We start from the raw sequence: 24,843 nt of genomic DNA on the forward strand, positions 1-24,843 counted from the left end.
TTTCGGATAGCGACGATACCTATCATATGATTAAAATACCTCCTGCGTGAAATGAAATTCCTACAAGTTCAAGCGCTACTCTTACTCATTCATTCATAAATCTGTCATTTTCTGTTTCATGAAAAAGCCAGCCATACCCGATTCTTAGAAGATTTTTATTCTATTTATGGAAATACTGCAATTTTTTGGTTCATATCCACTGTGTGTTTGAATGCTGCAATTATATTAATAGTTCAGTGAAGTAATTCCAGCAATTGCGCATGGAACGCTATAGAAGGTAAGCACAAGTCATGTGTCTTTAATACCACAATTATTTTTATAAAAACTAAACACCTTTTTTATGAAAGCGTCCTGTTCATTTGATACAATTGAGGACACGTAGTGGTTTCTATATTTTAAGCGGATGTTCGCTGTGGTAGTTTCAATTTAGTACTCACATTTTGTTCTTTTGAATAGTTGGTGACTAAGTTGGGGATAATCCTTCATGGGTCACGAATTCACGATAACGCAACAGGCTAGTTCATTTTATTGAAAAGAGGATAATTGGTAAAATAAATATGCGGAGAATTAAATGTGCTATGTATAGTAAAAAAAATACAAAAAAATAATGATAATGGAAAATAATGTGCACAAAGAAATATATATTGTCAGCTTTAATTAGAGACCAATATAATTAGACATACAAATTCACAGTAGTGGCTAGCTGACAATATTCATGATATTATGTGCGTAACTGTGTGTTAAAATTATGGTAACCATGCACAATGCACATAATAATTGCAACAAAATTCAAAACAGTAATAAACTATCAAACAGGACTTATACCCTTTAACAATTTTAAGGCTAGCAATACCTTATTTGCCACACTTTAAGACTTGTTTAGTAATTTACTATTATGCATACAAAACATGGAATAGAATCTATGCATTTAAATTTAATAAAAAATCTAGTTCATTAGTAGTCTTATCTGTTCATTCTACCATGTGTCAGATGTCCTAACATATATTTATTAAGGTCACAATACTGAACACGGACAGACAAAATTCAGTCCAAGTTAAATGCATCCTCATTTGCTTCAACAAGACGTTATGACAATATCAATTGAAGCAGTTAGTGTAGGAACAACTGATGTCTGTGTTATCTATGTAAATGATCTGCGCCTGACCTTTATATGTTTATGAAATAAATCATTATGTCTTGTATAGGTTTATTATAGAGACGTCATATGTTTGTTGCAGAATAAAGACTTGTCAGAGCTCTTTTAAAAAATCAAAAAGGTTATCAAAAGGTTTTAAAATTTAAGTAACCATAATTATATTTTTAATTGGTGTTGACACTTTTTACATTCTTGTTGGTTACTGTAATAGATGTACTCAAACAAATATGGGTAGAATCTCTTTATTCAAGAAAAAAGTTTGTACAATTTCCTTATAATTTAATTTTAAATATATCTTGTGAACAGATCTCAGCACCATTTCTATTCTTCAGATCTTCAACAGTTCTAATAGTTGCAAATAGTTCTTCGTGACTGGGAATAGTCTTGCAAAACACATACGCTGACGTTGGTTCCCGTTCACTGTACTCTCCACGTCTTAAAGCTTGATACACCACAATATATCTAGAATTTATAGAACGAACAACTGTACGAGATTTATACGTTTGAGAGCCGCATACACAAGTAACATTTACATTCACTTCGTCAAAAGAATCTACGGCCATCATTGGTTGCTTTTCTACTTCTGATTTCATACTATGTTCTGCATATCCGAATACTGTTAGCGTTGCGTTCTTTCCATCAGCACATGTACACATTGTATTGCTTGAATCTCTAGCGAAGTAGTAAGTAATGCAAATGGGAGCATATGTTCCTACAGGATAAAATACTACTTGAATCCATTCTCCGAACAAACTGTCTATATTAGCAGGACTTGCAGCCTGAACGGTCAACGCGAATGAGAGAAGAATTACTTTCCACATGTTGCACTTTAGTAACTTGTATTGGAGTTTACTTATGCTGATGTTTAATGTGTATATCGGCTTTTATATGTTGTTTTATCATGTTACCTTTGACATTTCTGATAAATCTTCGTTTATTTACAAGATTTTGATGGGCGAAAGAAACTGACCTAAGTCTTGTCTTTATTATATTTGTACTTGTTGACTGTTCGCAAACGAACATTCACCCCTTAATTTGTTTGACTGATATAACGAAGAATTATTAAACATGTACTCGTAGAAGATTCATCTCAAATGCTCGGGCTACGTTATTAGGCACTCATATGATTCCACCGAAAATACGGTATCGTGACGTCATTACACTATATTCCTACAATGAGCCGCTACCATGGCTTATTTTCTTCATTGTATGGGTAGTAATAACAGGGTCTACCATATACTTGAACTTGAACTTCTGAAAACAATAAAGTAGGTAAAAAAACCCTATATGAGTAGCTTTACCTCATTATTTAATACCTGCCAATTTTTTACTGTATTTTTTACTGAAACACATCTATAATTTATCTTCCAGTAGCTAAATGCCACAGTTAGCATGGCATCACCACAGAACATCTCGGTGGACCAGATGCGTCAGATCCTGGGCGAAGTGATAGATGCCCTGGAGTCCCCCGACTACGCGTCCAAGCTCGACGAGGCCAAGGAAGCTGCCGGCAATGAGATGCTCAAGATGATGCAGATCGTCTTCCCCATGGTGGTCCAGATCGAGATGGAGACTATTAAACGACATGGATTCACTAATTCTAGAGAAGGTTACTTTTTTTTATTGTGGTATTTCAAAAATAGCGCATAACAGGCACGTGTGTCTTTTTAAATTTGCATGTTCTTAATTTTCTTCTTTTAAGAGGCTAGGTACGTTTTCTATAAAATCTAGGGTGTTGATAGAACCTTTAAAGAGATAATAGATTGTAGCGAAATCGAGAAATGAATTCGAAATCCCACATATCAATAATGCTGGCTAACTTTCAGATAAAGTTATCTTTAGAAAATATATTATGTAATTCATCTTAAAAGCGAGAAATTTTATTGAAGCCTTAGTGAAGGTTCATATCTGACGTAAAATATGTCGGGCGTAACTTAATTTGTATGGGCTTCGCACCGACAAATCATCGGTCGAGTGTTTTTCTATACATTTGTCTGTTCTGGCATTGAGCGACCGATAATACGCGACGTATGTTCCGTCAGATATGAACATTCCCTTAAACTTTAACCTTTCCATTTCTCATACTTTACACAGCTTAAAGATAACTAACCCACATCTTCATATTCCAGGCATAGTCCAGTTCACTCAGTTAGTCCGCGAGATGGAGAGCCTGGACGGCGAGGTGGCGCGCCTCCACACACAGATCCGCAGCCACTACCTGCCTCCTGTCTCCATCAGCTCCACTGTGGACACCTCGCTCTGAACTGACTAACATTCAGGTATATAAAAAAATACAGTAAATTTTCAGAACAAACATCATTCCCATCATCCATTAACTGCAAGTTTGACTCATTGCTTAACCCGGTGGTGACCTCACCGCAATAACCGTTGAGCCGCGTGTGGTGCGTTCGAATCCCATCCGGGACAAATATTTGTGTGATGAGCACGAGTATCAGTTCTCAGCCTGGTTGTTATGTATTTAGAAGTATATAGGTATGTTTATCAGTTGTTTGGTTACCATAGCACAAGATCTGCTAGGCTAAGAAATAAATCATTACTGATTCATACATGAGCTCATTAAATCTAAACGAAATAAACATTACATTTATTTATGTTCTATGTGCTTTCGACTGAGGTCGGTTCAATTGACTTATTAAAATAAAATGTCTGCCTGGGCTATATGAATATGAACCTATAAATCTCTATAAATTAACTTGCAGGTGACATATTATTACAATAACGAATTCAATATAACAAACCTTTATGAATGAATGTTACTAAAATAAATTGTTTGTACAATCCGATTAGTAACTTTATCTGTGAATCACACAAGCACTTAAGTGGTCTGTCAGTAGGCACACATGATAATGTTCTTGGAGTAAGAAATAATTAAAATTATAATATACTGTACTTAAGGCCTAACCCCTCCCTGATTACTTGCCCAACAGTGGGACGTTAATCGATTAAATTTATTATTCTATATTAAAAACTTCTTTATTAAAGTTACTAAAATACTTTGTTAAATGAATTAGTTAAGATCTAATTTTCGATCGCCAAATAAAATTATTAGAGGCATGATAACTAATCTAAAATGAAACACCTGTGTGTAGAATACTTCAGAAATAATTTTAATAAAAGTAAAATATATAATACCATTGTTGTTTATAATTCCGTCCCAGAACTTTTGACTTACATAACTGACTGCAAAATAATTGTTATAGGTGGTTGCCGGCAGCTCCGACACAAGGCCGTCGAAAGCACATAGACAGTAGCGACATCTATACCCAATACATGTATTATTTAACGCTTTAAACATAAACGCATTTATTTTGTAATAAACTATCTACTAGTATCTTATCTTTCATTGCTATCTTCAATTGCTAGACCTGCCTAGTATGCAGTTTGAAATGCACTGTGTTAGTGTAATAGAATTTGTAACATGCAGAATAAAATATGGAACGCAAGCAACGGAAATGTAAATATACCTTTTACTTAAGTTAATTTTTAAGTTACTTGGGACTTTATAAACATACAAATCAGAAAGTGAATTATCAAACAAATTAAAATTTTAACAAATTAACTCACAATTTTTGAGACTGAAAACTGTGAATAATTTGGGTGAGTTTGGGAGATTTCTGAACTCAATGAAAAATTATAAGCGTAAGTGTTATCACAGCCGCTCAATGCATACTGCATTGATAACTGCAGAATTACTAATACGTTGACGTATTTGTCAAAATAGTAATTCTATCATTCTGAAATAATAACTTTAGAAAACTTGCAAAGTGCATTTTACTTTTACGCTGGTCATCCCAGCTGACTGAGTGAGTCATCAAATTTAGTAATAGTTTGTTATGAATAAATATGTCTTCAATATAACCATCTCAGTTTTCAGATCATCACAAAACTATATGGATCTCAAGGAAATCTCAAAACAGCCGGGCGCCATCATGAGGCGACGTAAACTTAAATACTTTATGTGTGCGTGTGTGCTACTATACATATACTATTTTTTTGGTGTGAGTGACTATTTGTATTCAAAGAGTTTCGACGAAGAGTTCGATTACCCTTTAAACGTTAATATAAAGAACATTGTGGAAGATATCCTCGCGGGTAAGAAAGCAACAGTGACCCCTATCAACTACTACCCTTATAGATTCCTGAGCAACTCAGGAAAATGCTCAACAATAGAAAAACTAGATCTTTTCATCGCTGTCAAGTCCGCTATGGACCACTTCGGACATAGGAACGCAATACGACAGACATTCGGCCAAGAAAATCTTCCAGGAAGAATCATAAAGACTTTGTTTTTCCTAGGAATAGATGGGAAACCAAAATCTGATTTACAAAGGAAGATAGACCAAGAGATGGCTGAATACAAAGATATAATTCAAGTGGATTTCAAAGACGATTATTACAATAATACTATTAAAACTATGATGTCGTTCCGGTGGGTGTACGAGCACTGTTCTACGGCCGACTTTTACTTATTCACGGATGATGACATGTACATATCAGTGAACAATCTCTTAGACTATGTGCATGATAAAATGGAGCCACGGAAGTCTAACGCCGTGTCCAAGTTAGAGGAAGATGAGTTTATGCCTGAAACTACTCAGGCAGAAAGAAATGAATACTTATTTGCTGGCTACGTCTTCAAGTCTGCTCCTCAAAGGTTCAGGTCCTCAAAGTGGAGGGTTTCGTTAGACGAATATAGGTGGAATCGATGGCCTCCGTACGTCACAGCAGGGGCTTATGTACTATCAAACAAAACAATCAAAGTAATGTACATAGCAAGTCTTTTTATAAAACATTTTCGTTTCGACGATATCTACCTAGGTATTGTGGCTAAAAAGGTCGGTATTACTCCGACCCATTGTGAAAATTTCCATTTTTATAAAAAGCCATACAGTAAAGAAGATTATAGGAATGTGATTGCGTCACACGGATACAGTGACCACGAGGAGTTGATTCGTGTGTGGAATGAACAGAATAATGTTACTTAGTGATTTTGATACTTTAATGTGTTGTTTATTCTATTGGCTGTCGATTCTAAGTCACAAATTCTCGAAATATTGTCAATTACAGTATTAAATTTTGATCTAAATTGCATGTTTGTTTGCGAAAACAAAATAAGAAAATGTTATTTCATATCTGAACGAACTGATCATTTTATTGATCAATCTGGCTAAATACAGAAAAACAAATAAGTAGTATGATTTGAATAAAGTGTACAAAAACATGAAATAACATAAAGACCAAAAAAAATATTGTTGGTTTTTTATTGTGTTTTCGCAAAACTATCAGTGTATCATAGGTCTTTTTGGCAAAATATCTGAATTTTACATAGCTTGGAAAGCTTTGTAAAATAAATATTAGAAGTACATATTGTACAATGTGATATTGCTACTCAAAAAATATAATTAATCTGTATCTAGTTTTAACGTAATTCTATTTTAGTGTAAGTAAGTATATATTATTATTATATCTATGCTGAAATATGTTGCAGAAAAGTGAGTTTAGGTATCTTTAGAAAATTAAGTTAGGTATTGACTTAATTTCGTTGTTTTTTTTTTTATATGGCAACACCTTTCTGCTGCATGTTCGCCATTTAGCTTTATGTGTCTAAATATAACATCAAGCTGTTATTCAAGTGAAGAGTTAACCAGTATAAGGTAACTTAACGGAAGCACTTGTTGCTATATTCAGGCATATAATGTTAAATCTATACTAATATAATAAAGCTGAAGAGTTTGTTTGTTTGTTTGTTTGAACGCGCTAATCTCAAGAACTACTGATCCGATATGAAAAATTCTTTCAGTTTCAGTAGATAGCCCATTTATCGAGGAAGGCTATAGGCTATACTATAACATCACGCTACGGTCATTAGGAGCGGAGTAGCAACGAAAAATGTTACAAAAACGGGGAAAATTTTGACCCATTCTCTTAGGTGACGCAAGCGAAGTTGCGCGGGTCAGCTAGTGCCTGTATAAAAGGTAACCAATAAAGACCGGATTATTATTAAAAAGTATTCAGATGAAGTACAATTCAAAATGTATGTAAATGAGTGCATTTAGCACCTTCATTTTTTAAAATAACTTAAGCAATGCTCGGGTCTTTTTCAGTAACCTTATAGTTATTAAAATACCTCGTTCCTGTGCGAAGTACTTGAGTATAGATTAAATAATTAAGTTAGCTTAAACTGCCATTGATTGGTTAGTATGTAAAGATGAATTAAATCTTCATAAATATTAAAATATTGCTTTATTCATCTACAGGCACACATCTAACCCCCGGTATCTGAGGTACATTTAGCGATAGTTTATCAATCCAATAACGTTTTCTATGAGTTTAAACGCTATTGAATAGATAAACTACCGCTAAATGTACCTCAGAAACCGGGGATAAGTCTCGCTCTACACATATTTGGTTCAGCAACATTTATCGAACAACAAAACCGACTCGACTCATTTATCCGGCTTGTGCCGATCGGGTTCATTTACACATATTCGGTTTTACCGCCCGGTAAGGCCGATTATTGTCGAACTGAATATGTGTAGCAAGATTTATGATCTGTACTCACGCGCTGTTTTACTCAAATAAGCCGTGAGTTTCCAAGTGATGCCTGGATAGAGTAAAAGTCTATACGATAGGCGGCTTCAAGTTATGAGTTTGCGTGTCCGTAGATTTGAATGAAGCTTTAATGTGTAAGTACAGTTTATTTTGTTATGAATTAAATCGAATTAATGAACACAAATGCTCAATTTGTTTTTAAAACAAAATGTGTATCAAATAATATTTTATTAGTCATTCCGCAGTTAACTTGTTTACAATAATGTTTGTACGGCGTCTGTATTATTTATTACTCTCTCAAGCAAAACTTCATAAAAATTATGATTGGTTACTATACTTCCCAGGGATATAATCTGTCTTTGAGGCGCCCATAGCCAGATGCGCTCACCGGTCGGTAAACGATCTGTGGGTTAAGCAACCATTGGCGCGGTCATTCTTTAGATGGGTGACCGTATTTGGTACTGGTGGAACTGGGCGTCTCCGTGCTTCGGAAGGCACGTTAAAAGTCGGTCCAAGTTGTTGTTTACTAAGATAACAGTCGTTAAGCCACGTCAAAGGCCTCTCGGGCGGTATGAACAACTTTGACTTGACACTAGGTTGACCACTAATCATACGACAAACAAACAATCTGTCTTCTTGCTGAGTTATTTCCTTAAGCCTTTTGGGCTTAATAGGATTGCTAGATAAATATTCGGGTCTGCATGAATCGGCCTAGCCGGGCGGTAAAACCTAATGTGTGTAGATGAATGTTCAGGATAAAATGCTTGGCGAAACATTCAATATTGTAAATAAGATAATGATAGTCAATAATAAGTACATCACGTCGGTATAAACCTACGTTAAGTTCTTAGTGCTGTCCTTTTCCTTTTTACATGATTTGTAATATGTGGAAGAGAGATATCAGATATAGTCTAGTTATAGTTTTATGAGTAAATGAATTTGTACTTACTTAACTATAAGCATGTATGGGATCATCCTTTAACCACGTGAAGCTATAAAAGAGAATGCTTTAAAAATAATCCGTTCGAAAGGTCTTAAACGCGTATCAATATAAAGGTTTCTAATATCATCACGTGATTGATGGATGATCCCTATGTATAAAGTAAATTTTGTAAAATAAAACCCATTGAAATAGAAAACGACTTGATTTATTATAATCCATGTATATTATTAATAATATATGTATATTACATAACAATTTTAAATGTGGGGCAGTAAATAGCTTATATTATAAAATATATTCTTATACACACATAGTGATATACAAAAGTATCAAACAAAATAATTATTCCTTACAGTACATAAGTGTTTTTTGCGCTTCTATAGTCCAACAAGTTAGTAGAGAGCCCCAAAGGCAAGTTCGCGAGTGACAGATTAGAATGTCACTCACGTCACATGCTTGCCACTGCTTCTTTTTTGGACAAACACAGAATTAATACTTTTTTCTTTAGAAAAACGACAATGACTCTGACAATTGACTGACGTCAATGACAATTGCTTTTGTGTCGGGGGGACTTTTACAAACATACAAACAACGGACGCAAAGTACAACTAAACCCGAAACAACAATTTGTGGATAATTGTTTCTGGGTGGGAATTTTGATTTCACGACCTCCCGATTCAGTGGTAGCTGCGTGGTGACCTTAACCACTGCGAAGGAAAACTTATACTCTACTATCTAAAACTCTAAATAAATCGTGCCGGCCAAGGGTCCCTACTAAGTTGTAAGACTATATGAGCGTATCACATCATTATTGTTAACACTTAACACTTGCCCATGGCGTCCATTTCCCTGAACACGTAAGTAATCTTCATGATAGCGAGCCACAGAGCTTCGTCGTTGATCTCCCTGTGCAGTACTAGACGAAGTCGCCTCTCGTCTAACGCGAGACATTTCACTATGATGCCTTCATCGTCCGGTGTCTTGCAGTCACCCTGGAAATAAGATGTACATTATAATATTATTAACTACAGTTATCTGTACTAACTTTATAAAATTGTAGTTTTTTGTTTGTTTGGTTGAACACGCTAATCCGAGGTGGTGGTGCAATCTACTGGTGCGTATTGAGAAAAATCTTTAAATGTTTGACAGACTAATTATTGAGGAAGGCTATATGCTGTATAACATCACGCTACAACGAATACGAGAAGAGTACCTACCAGTACAAAATGCTACAAAAACGGGGTAAACTATTACCCATTCTCTCTTATGAGACGCAAGCGAAGTTGCGCGGGTCAGCTAGTTCTAGATAACGAGATGTCGTGTTGGAATCCGAATGGTTGTGGTGGAACTCAGTGGTACTTAGGTCACTACTTATATTTTGAGCCTTGACGAATCTGATTGTTTTAGACCCCATTTGGTGTTTTCATCGTAAAGTTTGACCTTTTTGAGTACTACATTCCTAAGAAAGTTTTGGAATCTGCGCTGAAAATATTTTCAATATCGTCGATCGAAAATTGTAAGTGTGCGGGAAAATGGTATTAGGATGATAAAATTTTCGTGCAAATATTTTTTACGACTTTCGACGTGACTTATAGAAACAGTCGTGTCTATATCGACTTATTTATTATTTTGGTGATAAAGTCCGATCTTTTGAAAATTTAAAACGTGCATATGTAGAGTTCTATTATGATTATTTTTCCCTCACCAATGAAATTCCTGAAGGGCGTCCAAGGTCACCAGTTGTGTCCGGAAAAATCGATGCTGTGCGAAAATTAATTATGCATTTTCGTTTTCTGACACATCAATAGATCGATACAATCCTATACATTATTTCCACTCTTAGATATAAAATATTTGGAGAGAATATTTCCGTTTAGAAGTTTTTTTCTAAATGAGCCAATTTTTTTTCTACAAGAATTCGCAAAGGTACTCGCGCCGATTAGTGCGAACAAATGCTTGAAAATTCTATCGTTTCGCTTCAAAATACATGTATCAAATCGTGACAGATCACAGATCTAGGATCTATGCGCATGAGCCCAAAAATAAACGTCAGTCGACTTTATGGATGCTTTAAGATATACCAAATCCAAAAAAAGTTTTTCGCGCTCGAAGCACTTTTCAACAAATAGTCCCTTGTTTTTTTATAAAAACTTTGTCACGGCCCAAAATGTCTTTTGAAAAATGTAGAATGGTTAATTCTTATTGATTTACAATCAAAAGTTTACTGAAAGACTGGTTTAAAATATGGAAAAGCCACAAAATCCTACAGGTCGAGTGCCATAATGACAATGCCCGCCGTAACGCATCTTGTTAAACAACCGGCTGTTATGTGCACGAAAATAATCGAATAAATTAGTTTCTCGCCATACACTACAGTTTGACATCAAATGACTTTATTTAGTTCCAAAACGTCAAGAATAAATAGCATTAACCTTGATTTTTCATCGGCACAAGAAACAGGTTATGCTTTTAAACACCCTGTTTTTGAGGGGTCTTCGGGAAAGAAAAAAAAATATTAAAAAAATATTTCGACCAGATAAAAAATTATCTAGATCATGCATAAGAATACCCGAGAACACGATAAAGTAGTTTTCACTCACATATTTACCGTTTTTCATAGTTAGGCTCAAAATATAAATAGTGGCCCACGTATTTATTCGAAGTAGATCAGTGCAGTAAGGCTTTTCTAAGTCGTTCGTAACGTGCTTGATATAAAAAAAAATTGAGTGACTAGATAAAGCAACAATATTGATCAATGTTCAGATAGAGTACCTAAGTAGTTTTCACAAAAAATCTTCACTTTGTTAAGCAAACACAGACATACTAGTAAGCAATTGATTTAATGATTACCTGTGTCTCAGAGAGGCTGACTTGTTCGAGCCTCTGTACCACTTTCTCAGCGTTGAAGGGACTGTTTTCTGATATGGAAATGAACAGAATGTTCGTGTGAACGCCCTCCACGTCTACTGAGAACGACTTGAGGAATAGACCGTTGACCACTGGAAAGGAATCAAATTATAAATATTCATTAAAGCTGTATATTCAGTGGACTTTATGCTTAATGCCATACTCTCCCAGTCAACCAAGTGATGCATATATAATCTTACTAAAGTATTATAAATGCGTGAGTTTGTATGAATGTTTAATACTCAATCACTTCAAAACCAACGAACGTATTTTGATAAAATTGGTGGTTTAGAATCTGGAGATTCTGGAAGTAAGGAACCGATGTGATAAAATTATTTAGGTATGTGTTATTTGTTAACATAGGATACTATTTACTCCGAAAAATCTTTTCACGCTGACGAATATAACAAAAATGTGTATGATAAAGAACATACCCATAGCGAGTCTCTGTGCCCGTTTGTGGTCAAGACTGAGCAGCGGCACCACCTCGTCCAGGGCGACGATGGCGGCGGCCGCCAGCACTCCCACCTGCCTCATACCACCACCCAACATCTTGCGGATACGACGAGCTCTGGAGGACAAGGTAGTTATAACTTTGTATATTTTGTATTAAATTAAAGTATCCGAACAAAGTTTCACTTCAAACTTCTTAATAAAGTTAAGATTAGTGCAGGAAATGCTCGCTAATGGCCAATCAGCCTTCTGAATGAGGAATGAATTAGGCCTTAAGCCTACACATTAGTCAAATACAGGTTGCTGACTTTGCACCTTCAATAATAGTCTTATGTAAATCAAAGAATAAGTATTCAAGGTTGCATCACTACGTTTTCCTTCCCACTTAGAAGGAGTGTTAGTTATTTCTAACACACAACTTCAAGTGTTTAAAACACTGGGTCAACAACAGTTTGGGTCTCAGTTAAAGTTCGACCCGTCTAAAAAGTCAACCACATCACTCCTGTACTTACTGTTCAATAAAATGGCAAGATCCCACCAGACATGATCCCACTGGCGCAGACAGTCCCTTGCTGAAGCAGACGGAGACACTGTCACAGTCCCTCACGATCCTGGCCGCCGGCTCCTTGGACTGCACAGCCGCGTTGAACAGCCTCGCCCCATCCATGTGGAGAGGCAGGTTGTGTTTCTTACATATTGCTCCCAGGTCGTCCAGGAATTTCAGAGGAAGTACCTGCAAGATAAAAGTTTTGTCTGTAAAAGTTATGTTCCAAGATAACACTTTAAGAAATTTTCAGTGAGTGAAATAATCTAATAATAACAAAATTGTATTTACGATAATAATGTACCACAATGATTCTTTATCATAGGTTCTTTATCTGTACCTATTGAAACCTCCTCGAACAGAAGTTATTTATTCACTAAAATACCTAACTGAATAAGATAACTTATAACTTCAGACAATAACTAAGTACTTAAAAGTTGTTAAGTTGTAAAAGAACTTCACACAATTTCACTTTATCCAAATAATAATTACTTACGCTGACGTTTGTAAGGATATGACCTTTTTAAAAGAATTGACTATACAAAAGTTGCCCGTAGTGCCCGTATTATAGCATCTAGTGACCTGATAAAAACTTTGCTATCAATTTACGGTCCGCACCTAATTACTTAAAACAATAAACTTCTTTCGAAAATGAAGTCCAATACCAAAAGGTTATCTCAACAATCGCTAGTGGATTCCAATACGTCGATTCTCTTTTCTCGAAGACCCGATACCGATGGTAGGTATTATCAAACCTAAGTAACTGAATGTTTAAATTCGACTTATTACTTACTGAAATAATTAATTTGCATAATGCGTGGATAACGAGTCCTCTAATAAACGAAGTTTAAAGGGCAGCGTAATTACAGTCCCAAAGGCCCGTTAAAAAAAATTGTTCCGTTTATTGGTTACTGCTAAGTATTTTGCTGATCATTTTATCTGAACTAGATCCACGATGTCCTTACTTCAATCAAAGATAAATCTTAATTACAATTTAAATTTAAGTACTTAATCTCAAATTTTATCTGCATCATTATCTAAATCCGATTCCCATCTTACATAGCAATAAAGATTTTAGTCTGATGATTCTGTAATTATTAATTACGTTTGCTAAAATCATTTACAGATTAAAAACTTGATAAAATCATACATTTCAACTTAGTTTAAATAATAAGACAAATAAAATAAGATATCAAATCGAAAAGAGAAAAAAGTAATTAGGGATCTTAATTAATTAAGTCGTGAGAAGATCTTGGCAATAATTCGATAAATTCCAGTCACCTGCTTGAAATAGCTTTAAGGTTAAACAAGTAGGTAAATGAAAATGTAAAAAAAGGAAGATCATTGAACTACTTACTTATTAAATAATTTTCTTAATAGGAAAGCGGAAAACGGAAAGAGAGCGGGTGGCGGATCGGAAGGACGCCATGTTGGCACTTCCCCGTGTAACCCGCGCTCCTTGTTTCTACTTAGAGTTACTTGCTCTACAGTTCGCCTACTGCGCACCGGCTTGTTGCTATGTTTTGATACACAAAGTTAAATGGCGCGTCATATTAGCTACTAACAATAAATACAACTTATTTAAGACGCAGATTCCTAATAAAATTACTGCTATGAAGGACACTTTGAATTTTGTTAGATTATGATTTACCTTTCCACCGCAAACATTATGCGTATTCTCAACAGTGACGAGCGCTGATATAGGTTCATGGATATCTGTTCCCTGGATGTGACTCTTCAGGTACTCCAGGTCGAAGGTGCCGTCTGGTTTGTTCTGCAGCACAGAGAGGTGCACGCCAGCTACGTGCGCGGCCGTTGCTGATGAGATTACATGCGTGTTTTAAAGTGTTAAATATGTAGATTTTCTTTAGCAAGATGTAGGGAGATAAAAGTAGTTAGAACAAAGAAGCTCTATTATCGTATGTTCCAGAAATGAATAAATAATGGTTGCCTGGAAGAGATTGCTGGTGTGTGATAAGGCCGCCAATTGTTCCTACATACCTTTATTTTAATTTTATCTTTCTGTTTTTATTTTGTTTTATTTTTATTTTATACATAGGTATTCAGTGTAGAATAAAGAGATTTAATTTTAAATTAAGTGGGTAAGAAAACGGTAGGTAGGTAAATGGTTAACAATAACTTTTATGGAGAGAATCATCCGTTGGTCAGGCGGGATGCAATTCCCGATCGTGGCCGTGGCTTGATGGTCACATATCACATGAGAATAGTTAATATAATAGTTAAGACGTTAATACATACCTACTTCATATTTGTAAATATGTGACATGTGTCCGACGAATGCCTCTTGTCCGCGTTTCTGACAGTGCACCATTACTAGAAGAAAAATAAATAAGTAGATAATAATCATTTGAATAAATTCACCTGGTCACCTCGCCGTAAAACACGAAAAAGCGCCATGTGTGGTGAATTTGAACGTTTGGTTGTGAAATATAGAATCTGGGGGCACGGCAGTGCCCCCGCAAGTCGAGCAAAAAAAAGCGGCACGGCCGTAAAATACTTTTCTCGAAGCAATTCGGGCTATTTTTGACACCCCTATAATTTCGTTGTGGGTAAAACAAGAAGCCTGGATTTTCAGCAACTAATCAGTCATTGTATAAACACGGTATATTTAAAATTTCAGTCAATTTGAACCAGTAGTTTAAGAATGACAACTTGTTAAAATTTTGAATTTTGTCACTCACTGATTCACTGACTCACTGACTCACCGATCATCAAAAGTCTAAGGTACTTCTAGCAGACTTAGAAGCTTAAAATTTAGAATACAAATAGGGTTTAGTGTCTTAATCATGGGAAAAATTAAATATTTTCTAATTTCGGTCCAGTTTTCTAAATACACCAACTGCAACAATAACTTTGTAATCCCATATAAATGTATAAGATTACAAGGTTACATTTGCATTTAATTATTATTACTGTAGAAAATAAATACTTAGGTGTAAATAGGTACCTACTATATGAGGCATAACGGGAGGTGGTATAGGGTGGGTAAGGGTGTTTAGGCCATGAAACTGAACAACATTCCCGTAGGAAAATATGTTGAATTATGAAAAAAAAACGTCTTTCCATACAAATTGGACTTATGTTCGCTCTACAAAAAGAAGTGAGATGCCATCAAAAACATTCTGTAAAAACCACAAGTCTCGCCGTAAAAAGTTGTGAGATCTATATAATACCAAGTCGATTAATCTATTTAGTCTCTACTTAAAGGATCTTCTGTCTTAAGTTATTACGTATGTTATTATCATGCCAATTTAAAAAAAATACCTTTAAAACAAATAGATCGACTTGGTCATCGCATGAAAACACAAATTCGCCATTATTAACATTTCAGGAGCATTAACTTCTCGTCGTGCTGTGTAGTGTGATACAAACTAATAATCAAATCATGCGATGGCCAGGTCGGTCTATTTGTTTTAAAGGTTTTTTTTTTAAATTGGCATGATAATAACATACGTAATAACTTAAGACAGAAGATCCTTTAAGTAGAGACTAAATAGATTAATCGACTTGGTATTATATAGATCTCACAACTTTTTACGGCGAGACTTGTGGTTTTTACAGAATGTTTTTGATGGCATAAGTATTTCAGTATGAATTTAGGTTACTATAGTACAAGCTATGCTTAGTCTGGAAATAAATCTCCGTGTGTAAAATGTCCAAAGATATTCATTGATGGGGTAATACTAGAAGTACCAAGATTCGTCTTTAAGAATAAATCAGGTTGAAGAATCGTGTTAGGATTTATCTCGATATGATTTCTGCAAAATCGAGGTAATAAATAAACTAAGTAAAGTTATAATAGCAACGTGACTAATTATACTCATTATTATGACAACGATTTTCTCTTAATTATCTCTTGTTCAGATTAGATAAATGATAACGGAAAATTATCTATTCTCCAACACCTGTGGCCTTTCCACAATATATCGGTTTGTCTGTAGATATCTCATTATAATTGATAATACAATCTACGTATAATTCTTTCTGGTTTAAAAAAAATAAACAAAAGCTTTAAATGTCTTTCGACTGCCTTCGTGGCGCAGTTGTTTGGGTCGCCACGCCGCCGCCCGATACCACTGCGTCGGGAGGTCGTGGGTTCGATTTCCACACGGAAAAATTATTTGTGCGATCCACAAATAATTGTTTCGGGTCTGGTTGTACTCTGTGTCCGTTGTTTGTATGTTTGTAAAAGTCCCCGCGACACAAGAGCAATTCGTAGTGCGGGAGTTGTCTTTAAAAAAAAACATGCTCGCTGGTGGTCAAAAGTCCCAAACCAATATAACAGACGCCAACGAATTCTTCAAACAACAGTTCTTAGAGGAATACAAAGTCTTTAACTTGCAGCCTAACCCCTTTCTCATTCCGGGAGATGACTTTAGTTTAGCAGTGTGGCAATATTAGCTGATGAGGGTTGCAATTTAAAGTTAATTATAGAATTGACACCAAAGTCTATCTGATTTCTTACTAGTCACACGTTTTAAGAATTCCGATAGACTGATAATACTATTAAAAGCAATTAAATACAAATCTATCAATCGTATTTAATCCTCCGTTATTGTATTTCAAATTTTCGATTGCTATCGCTCACAGATTAACACTTAAATATTTTGTGATTATAAAACGTAAGTATCTATTTAAAATACAATAATTATACAAGATTACTGATATCGAAAACAATTAATCTTAAAATAATTAGGGACTTATATCTAATTACGAAGTTTTTTTTAGATGAATTGATTGTTTTCTTATTTTTAACCTATGGAACTAAAGTGTGGCGTCCTCTAGGTTCTAACTTCCTACCCCTATTGTTAGAAGGAGTGATTTTATATTTACGTAGGCGAAGTGGAACCGAAAAAATTTCGTGGAGTAACAAACACATGCTCTATTTCTGCACAAGTTTTTACACGAATAAAAAAGCATATTTGTCCAGTATCAGTTATAAAACACAGCTGGAGGTTATTGAGTAGGTACACATGAACTGCATAACGGATGACAGACCCTGACGCAATGTTCCTCTTCAATTGGCAACACCCTTGACCAGTATGAAACGGGCAACGATCCTTCTGATGGATACCCAGTTATGGCTTTGACCGAATATAAAAGGTCATGCTATCAACAGCGAGGCGAAAGTGCGGACCTATATCTGCCATTACTAACCCTCGGTTTCTGACGTACATTTAGCGGCAGTTTATCTATTCAATAGCGTTAAAACTCATACAAAAAAAAACGCTATTGAATAGATAAACTACCGCTAAATGTACTCAGAAACCGGGGGTTAGTCTTTCATTTTTGGATTATCAATTTGCATAAGATATGCGGCAGGACTCATGTAACTATAATTTTTAAGTTAACAATTCAAGTCTTACCAAATCCCCCGTTCCATCAATACTACGACGCATTAGTTTTGATATGATTTCGGATTCGAATTCCAGGACACGATCAATTTATTGCTCCAGATGATGTTCCATCCAAGCTAGTTAGTGAATACAAAATCATCAGCGATTCCGATAATCGTCATATTGTACAAATTACCTTTCTGCTCTTAGAAATTCCTTACAATTCTTACAGGATAGCACCTTACTCCAATCCTACCGTGTTTTATGTAGACCAACAATTTAGTAGAGAGCCTTGTAGGCAAAGTTCTCGACTTCCTAAGGTACTTTTACAAAATTCTGAATTTAGGACATCAGTGACCCGCAAGCTTATACAGCTGACGGTGTTTGTAACAGCTACTTACTCAATTTTGGAAATACATAGCATTAATCATAATTTTAGATGAATTGCCAAGCCAACGCTCTATTCTAAGTTATCATTACCTTTCGTGTGATTAAGATAAATCCTTATCCTATCCCATATGGTTGGTTGCGCTTAAATCGATTTCACACGACTAAAGTAGACGCTGCTATGCCAACAAAATGATGAAATAATTATCATATATTTCGTCAGTATTTATAGACCAGGTACTCAAATAAGATTAATTGATAAGATTTATGATACACTAAATGTGATGTTAAATATACAAATGCTGATCATAAAATAAGAAGTGATCGTTTTTATCTTGAGGAACGATCTTTTAGGCAACCACTTCTTTCAATTTTATGGTATGTTGTAAATTAAAGATATTCTTGTGAAAACAGAATACTAGGAAGCTAACAATGAAATTATGTTTATTATTTTAAAAATTAAACAGCCGTCATAAATGTGCACACGCGATTCACGGATAAAGATATCTTCGTAACTAATGTGTGCATTAATTTATTGCTTTTTTGGTGGTATTACGTTATTATTATGTTGATATTTCCTTCTCAAACAATAGTTACAAGCTGAAGGCTATTATAGAGCTGGTATTACTACAGGTGTCTTGCTAGAATCTTTCCGATTTTCCCAACGGGACTTCAACATGGTCTCCGAGACATTGAATTCAAAAGTAGGTAGGTACCTAAAGATCGCTGCATCGTGCTCTAGGTCCTGTTTAGACACTGAAAAGTATTATTCAAAACGTAAATTGAACAAGCACCGCGATCATTTCTCGTTCAAGAAAATAAGAGCAAAATTTTTATGAAATCTCGTCGCAAATCATTTAATTTTAATGCAATAATTAATGTACTTTGTACGACCTTGATTGTCCTGCTAGTCCTGTGTTATTTTTATTTACTAGAGATCTGCTAGTCATTATATAGTTTGTGTTACAAGACACAAACAAATGACTAGAGACTAGACCTCTGTTTTGTGTAATTTTAAAAAAGGCACATGACTTATTTCTTTGTACCTAATATAAAATCGCTTTTCTCAAAATTACATATTCTTGATTAAAGGAGATATAAATACATATAGTATAATTACTTTATTTTGGTCAGATTTCCGAAGAACACTCGAGAGGAACCTGTTTTTAGGATATTAACAAATCCGGTTGCAGCATTCGTGTGTTTTATGTTTTTAAAGTGCCGCTAAGGTCATTGTACAAAAGTACAAAATCCTTAACTGTTACGGGAAAATGTCTTCAAAATAAAATTATTGGTAGTAACGAGGTTTTTTCGTTGGATGACTAAATTAAATGTTTTTGTGAGAACTATCTCGTTTCAGCAGGTGTGACTAATTTATCGCGAATATCGATATCTATGTTTTGCTGCTTTTATTTATTTTCTATTTTACTATTGGAAATGTAAAATTGCCGTAAAATGTTCGAAATGCCGTTGATCTTTGTATAGATCTTTTCATATTGATTTTGACTTTCAGGCTTTGCAGACCCTGTTAATAATAACATTTATGAATATTGCATATCAGTTAGCCAGTTAACCTTCGCGCTTTTAGCGATACAGCAAGACATTTTTAGGTTTATTTTTTTTTGACAGGAAAATGCATTACAGCATGTTCCGCTCCAGGGAGGAAGCGGGGATCTGTCGGGCTCTCCCGTACCTTTACCGGCGTTAAATTTGGGCATACCGACTAAAAACCTGACGGTGTTCCTTCAGCAGTCACCTTATAGTGGCCAGGACGCGGTACCTCCGATCGGACCTGTTCCCAGGTTTATTTTGTACCTAGGTAGGTACCTACAGATTGCTCATTAATCTGTTTCATTCCAAATTAGAGTTGGTTGTGTTGCGATGAAACCGAATTTCATTTCCCTTCTTGTGTAGTAATAAGGGTGTATACTGTATAGAGTTACGTTTGAACTAAAGTTTCCAAGAGATGCGATAGATTTTTATTGTAGCAAAAAAATATGCATTTCGCTTTCGCACAAAAAAAATTGATGAAGTAAAATTAAAGTTATATTTAAACCATTCAAGTTATATTTTTACCCTATACACAAGCAACTCGAGTGTTATTTTAAGTTTTCAAGTAATACAGATCCTCTATCCTCAACAGATTCTGACCTTAGTGGGCCAGTTGAGCATAAAACGGAACTAAATTGGAATCTTTCAAAGTGGAAAAAAGACAAATCGATGAACTCTGACCCTGCACACAGGCCACCAATAAATAAATAAAAACTCACATGCAATGAGGTTGGACATGGTACCCGAAGGCACAAACAGAGCTGCTTGCTTCCCCAGCAACGCTGCTACTTTAGTTTCAAGGGCGTTCACCGTGGGATCCTCTTCGTAAACATCGTCTCCAAGAGCTGAGTTCACCATCGCATGTTTCATAGCCTCTGTAGGCTTTGTGACAGTGTCCGAACGCAAATCTACTATGTAGGCCATAGTTCTGAATTAAATTTTAATTTTTAATCAACAATAACAAAGTCACATGCGATGTAACCTCACAAGTGACCGGTTAGAATGAACGCCGGCTGTTAAATAGTCGCACTTTCAAGCGAGACTGACTACAATGAGATAAATAATTGAATGATTCTCGCGTCTGTTATCGTACCGTAAAATATTATCAATGTACTCGTCAACACAGTGACTTCAGATAACTCTGTAATCTGTCTAAATAGGAACATTCAAATTCTCATACCAATTTGAGGTTGGTTATTTTTGTTGTTCAATGATTGATATAAGATTAGGTAATGAAAGGAATAATCGCTCAGTCAAATGTGGACTTGATGATGCTAGACATAAGGACAGTTTTTCTACAATTTGTGTTGTGAAATATCATTAATTTATGTACTTGTGTCATGCGATGACGTTGACATTATTGACAGATCACAATCCGTCATTCATGTCAGGTGTGACAATTGTCTTGACAGTTATTTTCTAGATGTTGGCAGCCGAATTTACTCTACGGTTACACCACAAACTAACAAATTGCGCTAGCAGCGACTGTTAAAACCTATTGAGTCTTGCTTGAGTAATTTAAATAAAAATAAGCTGAGTTAATCGTTCACATTCATAATATTTTCCATTTTAAAACAAGTAACTCTCTGTGCAATGTCTCCTAAAAATGTTTTGTGATACCTGCTTAATTTATGACTGTTTACTTTATCTTAAGTATCCGAGAACAAGTGCGAGAACAAACGATAACATAACAAAACTGTTTAGTCTTAAAACAATTTAATGACGCCGAATTTTTTTGAATATTATTATATTCGAAATTGTGACGTTATACGAATTTAAAACTCAAGTGTGTCGCCGTATCTCAAAATACTTCTAATGGACTAAGAACACTTGCATAAAATAAAACCTTTCTCCTTTTGGGTAGGCAGAGGCCAAAGAAAATCACTTGATAAAAAACTTCCTTTGCCTGAGTAATTTTTTGTCTTACAGGTCCACCGATTACAACTACTGACCTTTTCGTGGTATGTCCCCAATCTGATCTGTGTACGTTCTTGTAGTGCATCCTTCGGTTAGTTAGTTTTAAAGTTTTTTTCTATGCAATTTTAGAGTATAAATCTCCTGTATTTATATTACTCCAAATATTTTCGTTCAAAATGTATTATAATTTTCACTTGTGTGTGTATCCAAACACACATAAAAACTTTTGGAGAATCATGAACGCATCTATAGTTTGTTCTCTTATATGGCTTACATGACAGCTGACAGAAAAGTACCAGTGATTGGCTAGCTTGACGTGCAATGTGTATTCATCGAAAATATCAGCCAATGGGAACGACTACAATTTAACGGTCATCATTCGATTGGCGTAATTGAAACCAAACCTTAACGACAAGAAAGAAGTGTCGGCGAAAAGTCGTTAGCTTATTTTAGTTGTTTTTTAATTACAAAAGTGTATTTTACTTGGCTATTTGCGGCATGAACACGTTCAACGCATGTACATTATTCAAATAAGATAAAAGTCTAGTTTATAATTAAGCAAAACAACGAAAATCTGTGTTCTTATTTGGGCTAAAATCAACGTGAATCGGGCGTCGACCGGTTCATCCCTCCTACTCGTAACCGTCGCCGACTCGCTGTCAGTCGCTATCGTCATTTTGTACGTATCAGCGCCGTGCGCGGTCACGGCAAACGCGAGGTAACAGGACAACGCCGTGTGTATAGCAATAAGTCGGGACGTGTGTTGTGGTGTGTCGGTCTGAGTGACCGTTTAATGTGGTATCTAGTGCCGGTGTTGAGTTGTCGTACGGGCCGCGCGGCGTGATTGGGCGGCGCGATGGTGGACATGGATAGAAACGATCCGGAACTCCGGTACTTGTCGGTGGATAGAAACAGCTTCAATGACCCGGCCACACAGGCGGAATGGACGCAGAAGAGGCTGGTGTGGGTGCCCCACGAAACCCAAGGGTTCGTGGCGGCCGGGATCAAAGGGGAGCGGGGTGATGAGGTGGAAGTTGAGATAGCGGAGTCAGGGAAGAGGATCCTGGTCCCAATAGATGATATACAGAAAATGAATCCACCCAAGTTTGACAAAGTTGAGGATATGGCAGAGCTGACATGCTTGAATGAGGCCTCCGTGCTGCACAACATCAAGGACAGATACTACTCTGGACTCATTTATGTAAGTATCTTGTACTTTTTAAATTTGACACCTCTACAGCAATATGTATATCCTGAATTGAATAGATTCCTCAACAGGACTACCAATCATTTACTATTTTAGAGTATTACACCACAAGTTAAGTATATTATCTTATCTACACATACTTAGGTAGGAAGCAATCTAAACATTTATGACTAAATTGATGAGTAAGGGACTCATCTTAGTATTAGGATTATTTGGTAGGTAATAAGAGGCAAACAGGGTACATATGAGAAGGCTGCACAAGGAACACATAAATATGATGATCTTTCAGACAGTTTTGGTAATAAGTACTGTTTAAATTTACAGGATGTACAACATATATTTTTCAATAACTAAATTTATTCTGAAACATGTTTTACTTCAAGTAGGTATTTACCTAAGAAGGTACCAACTTCTGAAAAAGAGCTGAATAGGATTGACTAAAGAATTTAGATAGCATTAATGACCATAGGTGGACTATCAATCTGGGAATTACTTATATACAATAAGCTCTTAAATAATTAAAATTGTCCTTATTGACTATTCTACCATATATGTACTAAAGTATATACCTTACGAAATATTGATGTAAACTTGTAAGAAAACCCCTCAATTTATTGTTAAGTAAGAAACCAATACTAGTAGAGTCTTTCTTCTTGACCATAGTCTTGAAGGAGAGCCTTGACCAGCAGAAGTACAGAATTAGTTAAAAACCTTCCAACAAGTCTTTACCCAATAAAATATTATCTGACTTTAAACTACCTACCTAACGAAACAAACTTAACTTTTGGTTATCTACGCAACTAATACAGTACTCCATTAGGAACATAATTACGTACCGAATAACTCTAATGAGTTTAAAACCAAACCATATTAAAAGAATGTATGAAGCTATGATTCATTCTTACATAAATATGTGTGAGGTCATACCTGTACACACTTTTTCTTTAAACTAAGGCTTGGTTTTTAAATAGTACCACCTTATATTTTTCTTAAATTTGGTTTGAAATATACCTGTACATACATTATTTGTCATCTTTGGTTCTTTTTATGATTAAGAGAAGAATTCTATACTTATTTATGAGTTAGAACTGATTTGGTTATGATATATGCTCCATTTTCTTCATTTTCAAATACAAAACTTTTTTACAGTGCTTAAATTCACTAGGAATTAAACTACGAAATAAAATAAATTATCTAAAATGTTGAAATAGTAAGTCTTTACTACAACTCTCTGAAGGATTGAGGCATTTCATTGCCTTTTTCCATTATTGTATATATATGATTCAATCTACCTAGTCACCAATGTATTTTCCTAGGTAAGAAACTTTTGAACACTCCCAAGCCTATGATATAGCCTTTACTGTAATAAGGTGTGAGAATCTTCACCAACCAGTAAGCTATCCTCTCCTTACAACTGACTACAAACTCCAGAGTCTTAGTTATGTGGTTTCATTTACTTACCTATTTACACATTTGCTTCTCAGCTTATCTAAATACACAGTGCCTGCATTCCATAGTAATATTTATATAAATACAATGTATTTCAGTTAATTAAATCAAGGTAGACCATGACAATAAACACAATACAACAAATTTTCCTTACATTTATAGTATAATTTACCGTTTCAACATTAGCATTTGTCCTATATTAGTTGCGGTTCCTTTAGTATGGTGTAGAGGATAAATATAGGTTTGTAATATATTTATGTCAATGGTGACTTCACCTTTACTCTTTATAAAGGTATTCGTCATTGATAGTGCTTTTATACCAAGAATTTGTTATCAAATTGTACTTATTTGATATTTTTGTATCAACTCTTTGATTATAAAAGTAAATATATTAGTCAC

General features: G+C 35.2%; 3 protein-coding genes across 9 annotated transcripts in view; 2 read left to right on the forward strand and 1 right to left on the reverse strand.

The window, feature by feature from the left end:
• The first annotated feature begins 105 nt into the window (after positions 1–105).
• On the forward strand, positions 106–8,868 carry LOC142974593 (protein C10-like). 6 transcript variants are annotated; one of them, XM_076117016.1, is made up of 4 exons: positions 106–277; positions 2,528–2,765; positions 3,286–3,435; positions 5,045–5,181. In XM_076117016.1, exons 2-3 carry the CDS (start codon positions 2,549–2,551, stop codon positions 3,417–3,419), a joined length of 351 nt encoding a protein of 116 aa, XP_075973131.1. In that variant the 5' UTR covers positions 106–277; positions 2,528–2,548; the 3' UTR covers positions 3,420–3,435; positions 5,045–5,181. The 6 variants fall into 6 exon arrangements, with proteins under 6 accessions (XP_075973131.1, XP_075973132.1, XP_075973130.1 ...); XM_076117017.1 differs by having other exon boundaries at positions 5,052–5,174; XM_076117015.1 differs by lacking the exon at positions 5,045–5,181 and adding an exon at positions 4,378–4,508.
• On the reverse strand, positions 8,862–21,033 carry LOC142974592 (uncharacterized). Its single transcript, XM_076117011.1, has 7 exons — positions 20,591–21,033; positions 14,836–14,910; positions 14,228–14,394; positions 12,545–12,765; positions 12,014–12,150; positions 11,523–11,671; positions 8,862–9,664 (listed from the first exon to the last, which is right to left on the reverse strand). Exons 1-7 carry the CDS (start codon positions 20,793–20,795, stop codon positions 9,494–9,496), a joined length of 1,125 nt encoding a protein of 374 aa, XP_075973126.1. The 5' UTR covers positions 20,796–21,033; the 3' UTR covers positions 8,862–9,493.
• Positions 21,034–22,200: 1,167 nt separating this feature from the next.
• zip (myosin heavy chain 10) overlaps positions 22,201–24,843 on the forward strand; it is a 92,533-nt gene continuing 89,890 nt past the window's right edge. Inside the window, exon 1 of one of the 2 annotated variants that reach the window (XM_076117025.1) lies at positions 22,201–22,989. In XM_076117025.1, the coding sequence (XP_075973140.1) occupies positions 22,645–22,989 (345 nt within the window). In that variant the 5' untranslated portion in view covers positions 22,201–22,644. The remainder of the gene's footprint in view (positions 22,990–24,843) is intronic. The other variant, XM_076117024.1, reaches the window with a different exon arrangement.

The sequence above is a fragment of the Anticarsia gemmatalis genome, chromosome 8, assembly GCF_050436995.1.
Source record: "Anticarsia gemmatalis isolate Benzon Research Colony breed Stoneville strain chromosome 8, ilAntGemm2 primary, whole genome shotgun sequence".
NCBI lineage: Eukaryota > Metazoa > Arthropoda > Insecta > Lepidoptera > Erebidae > Anticarsia > Anticarsia gemmatalis.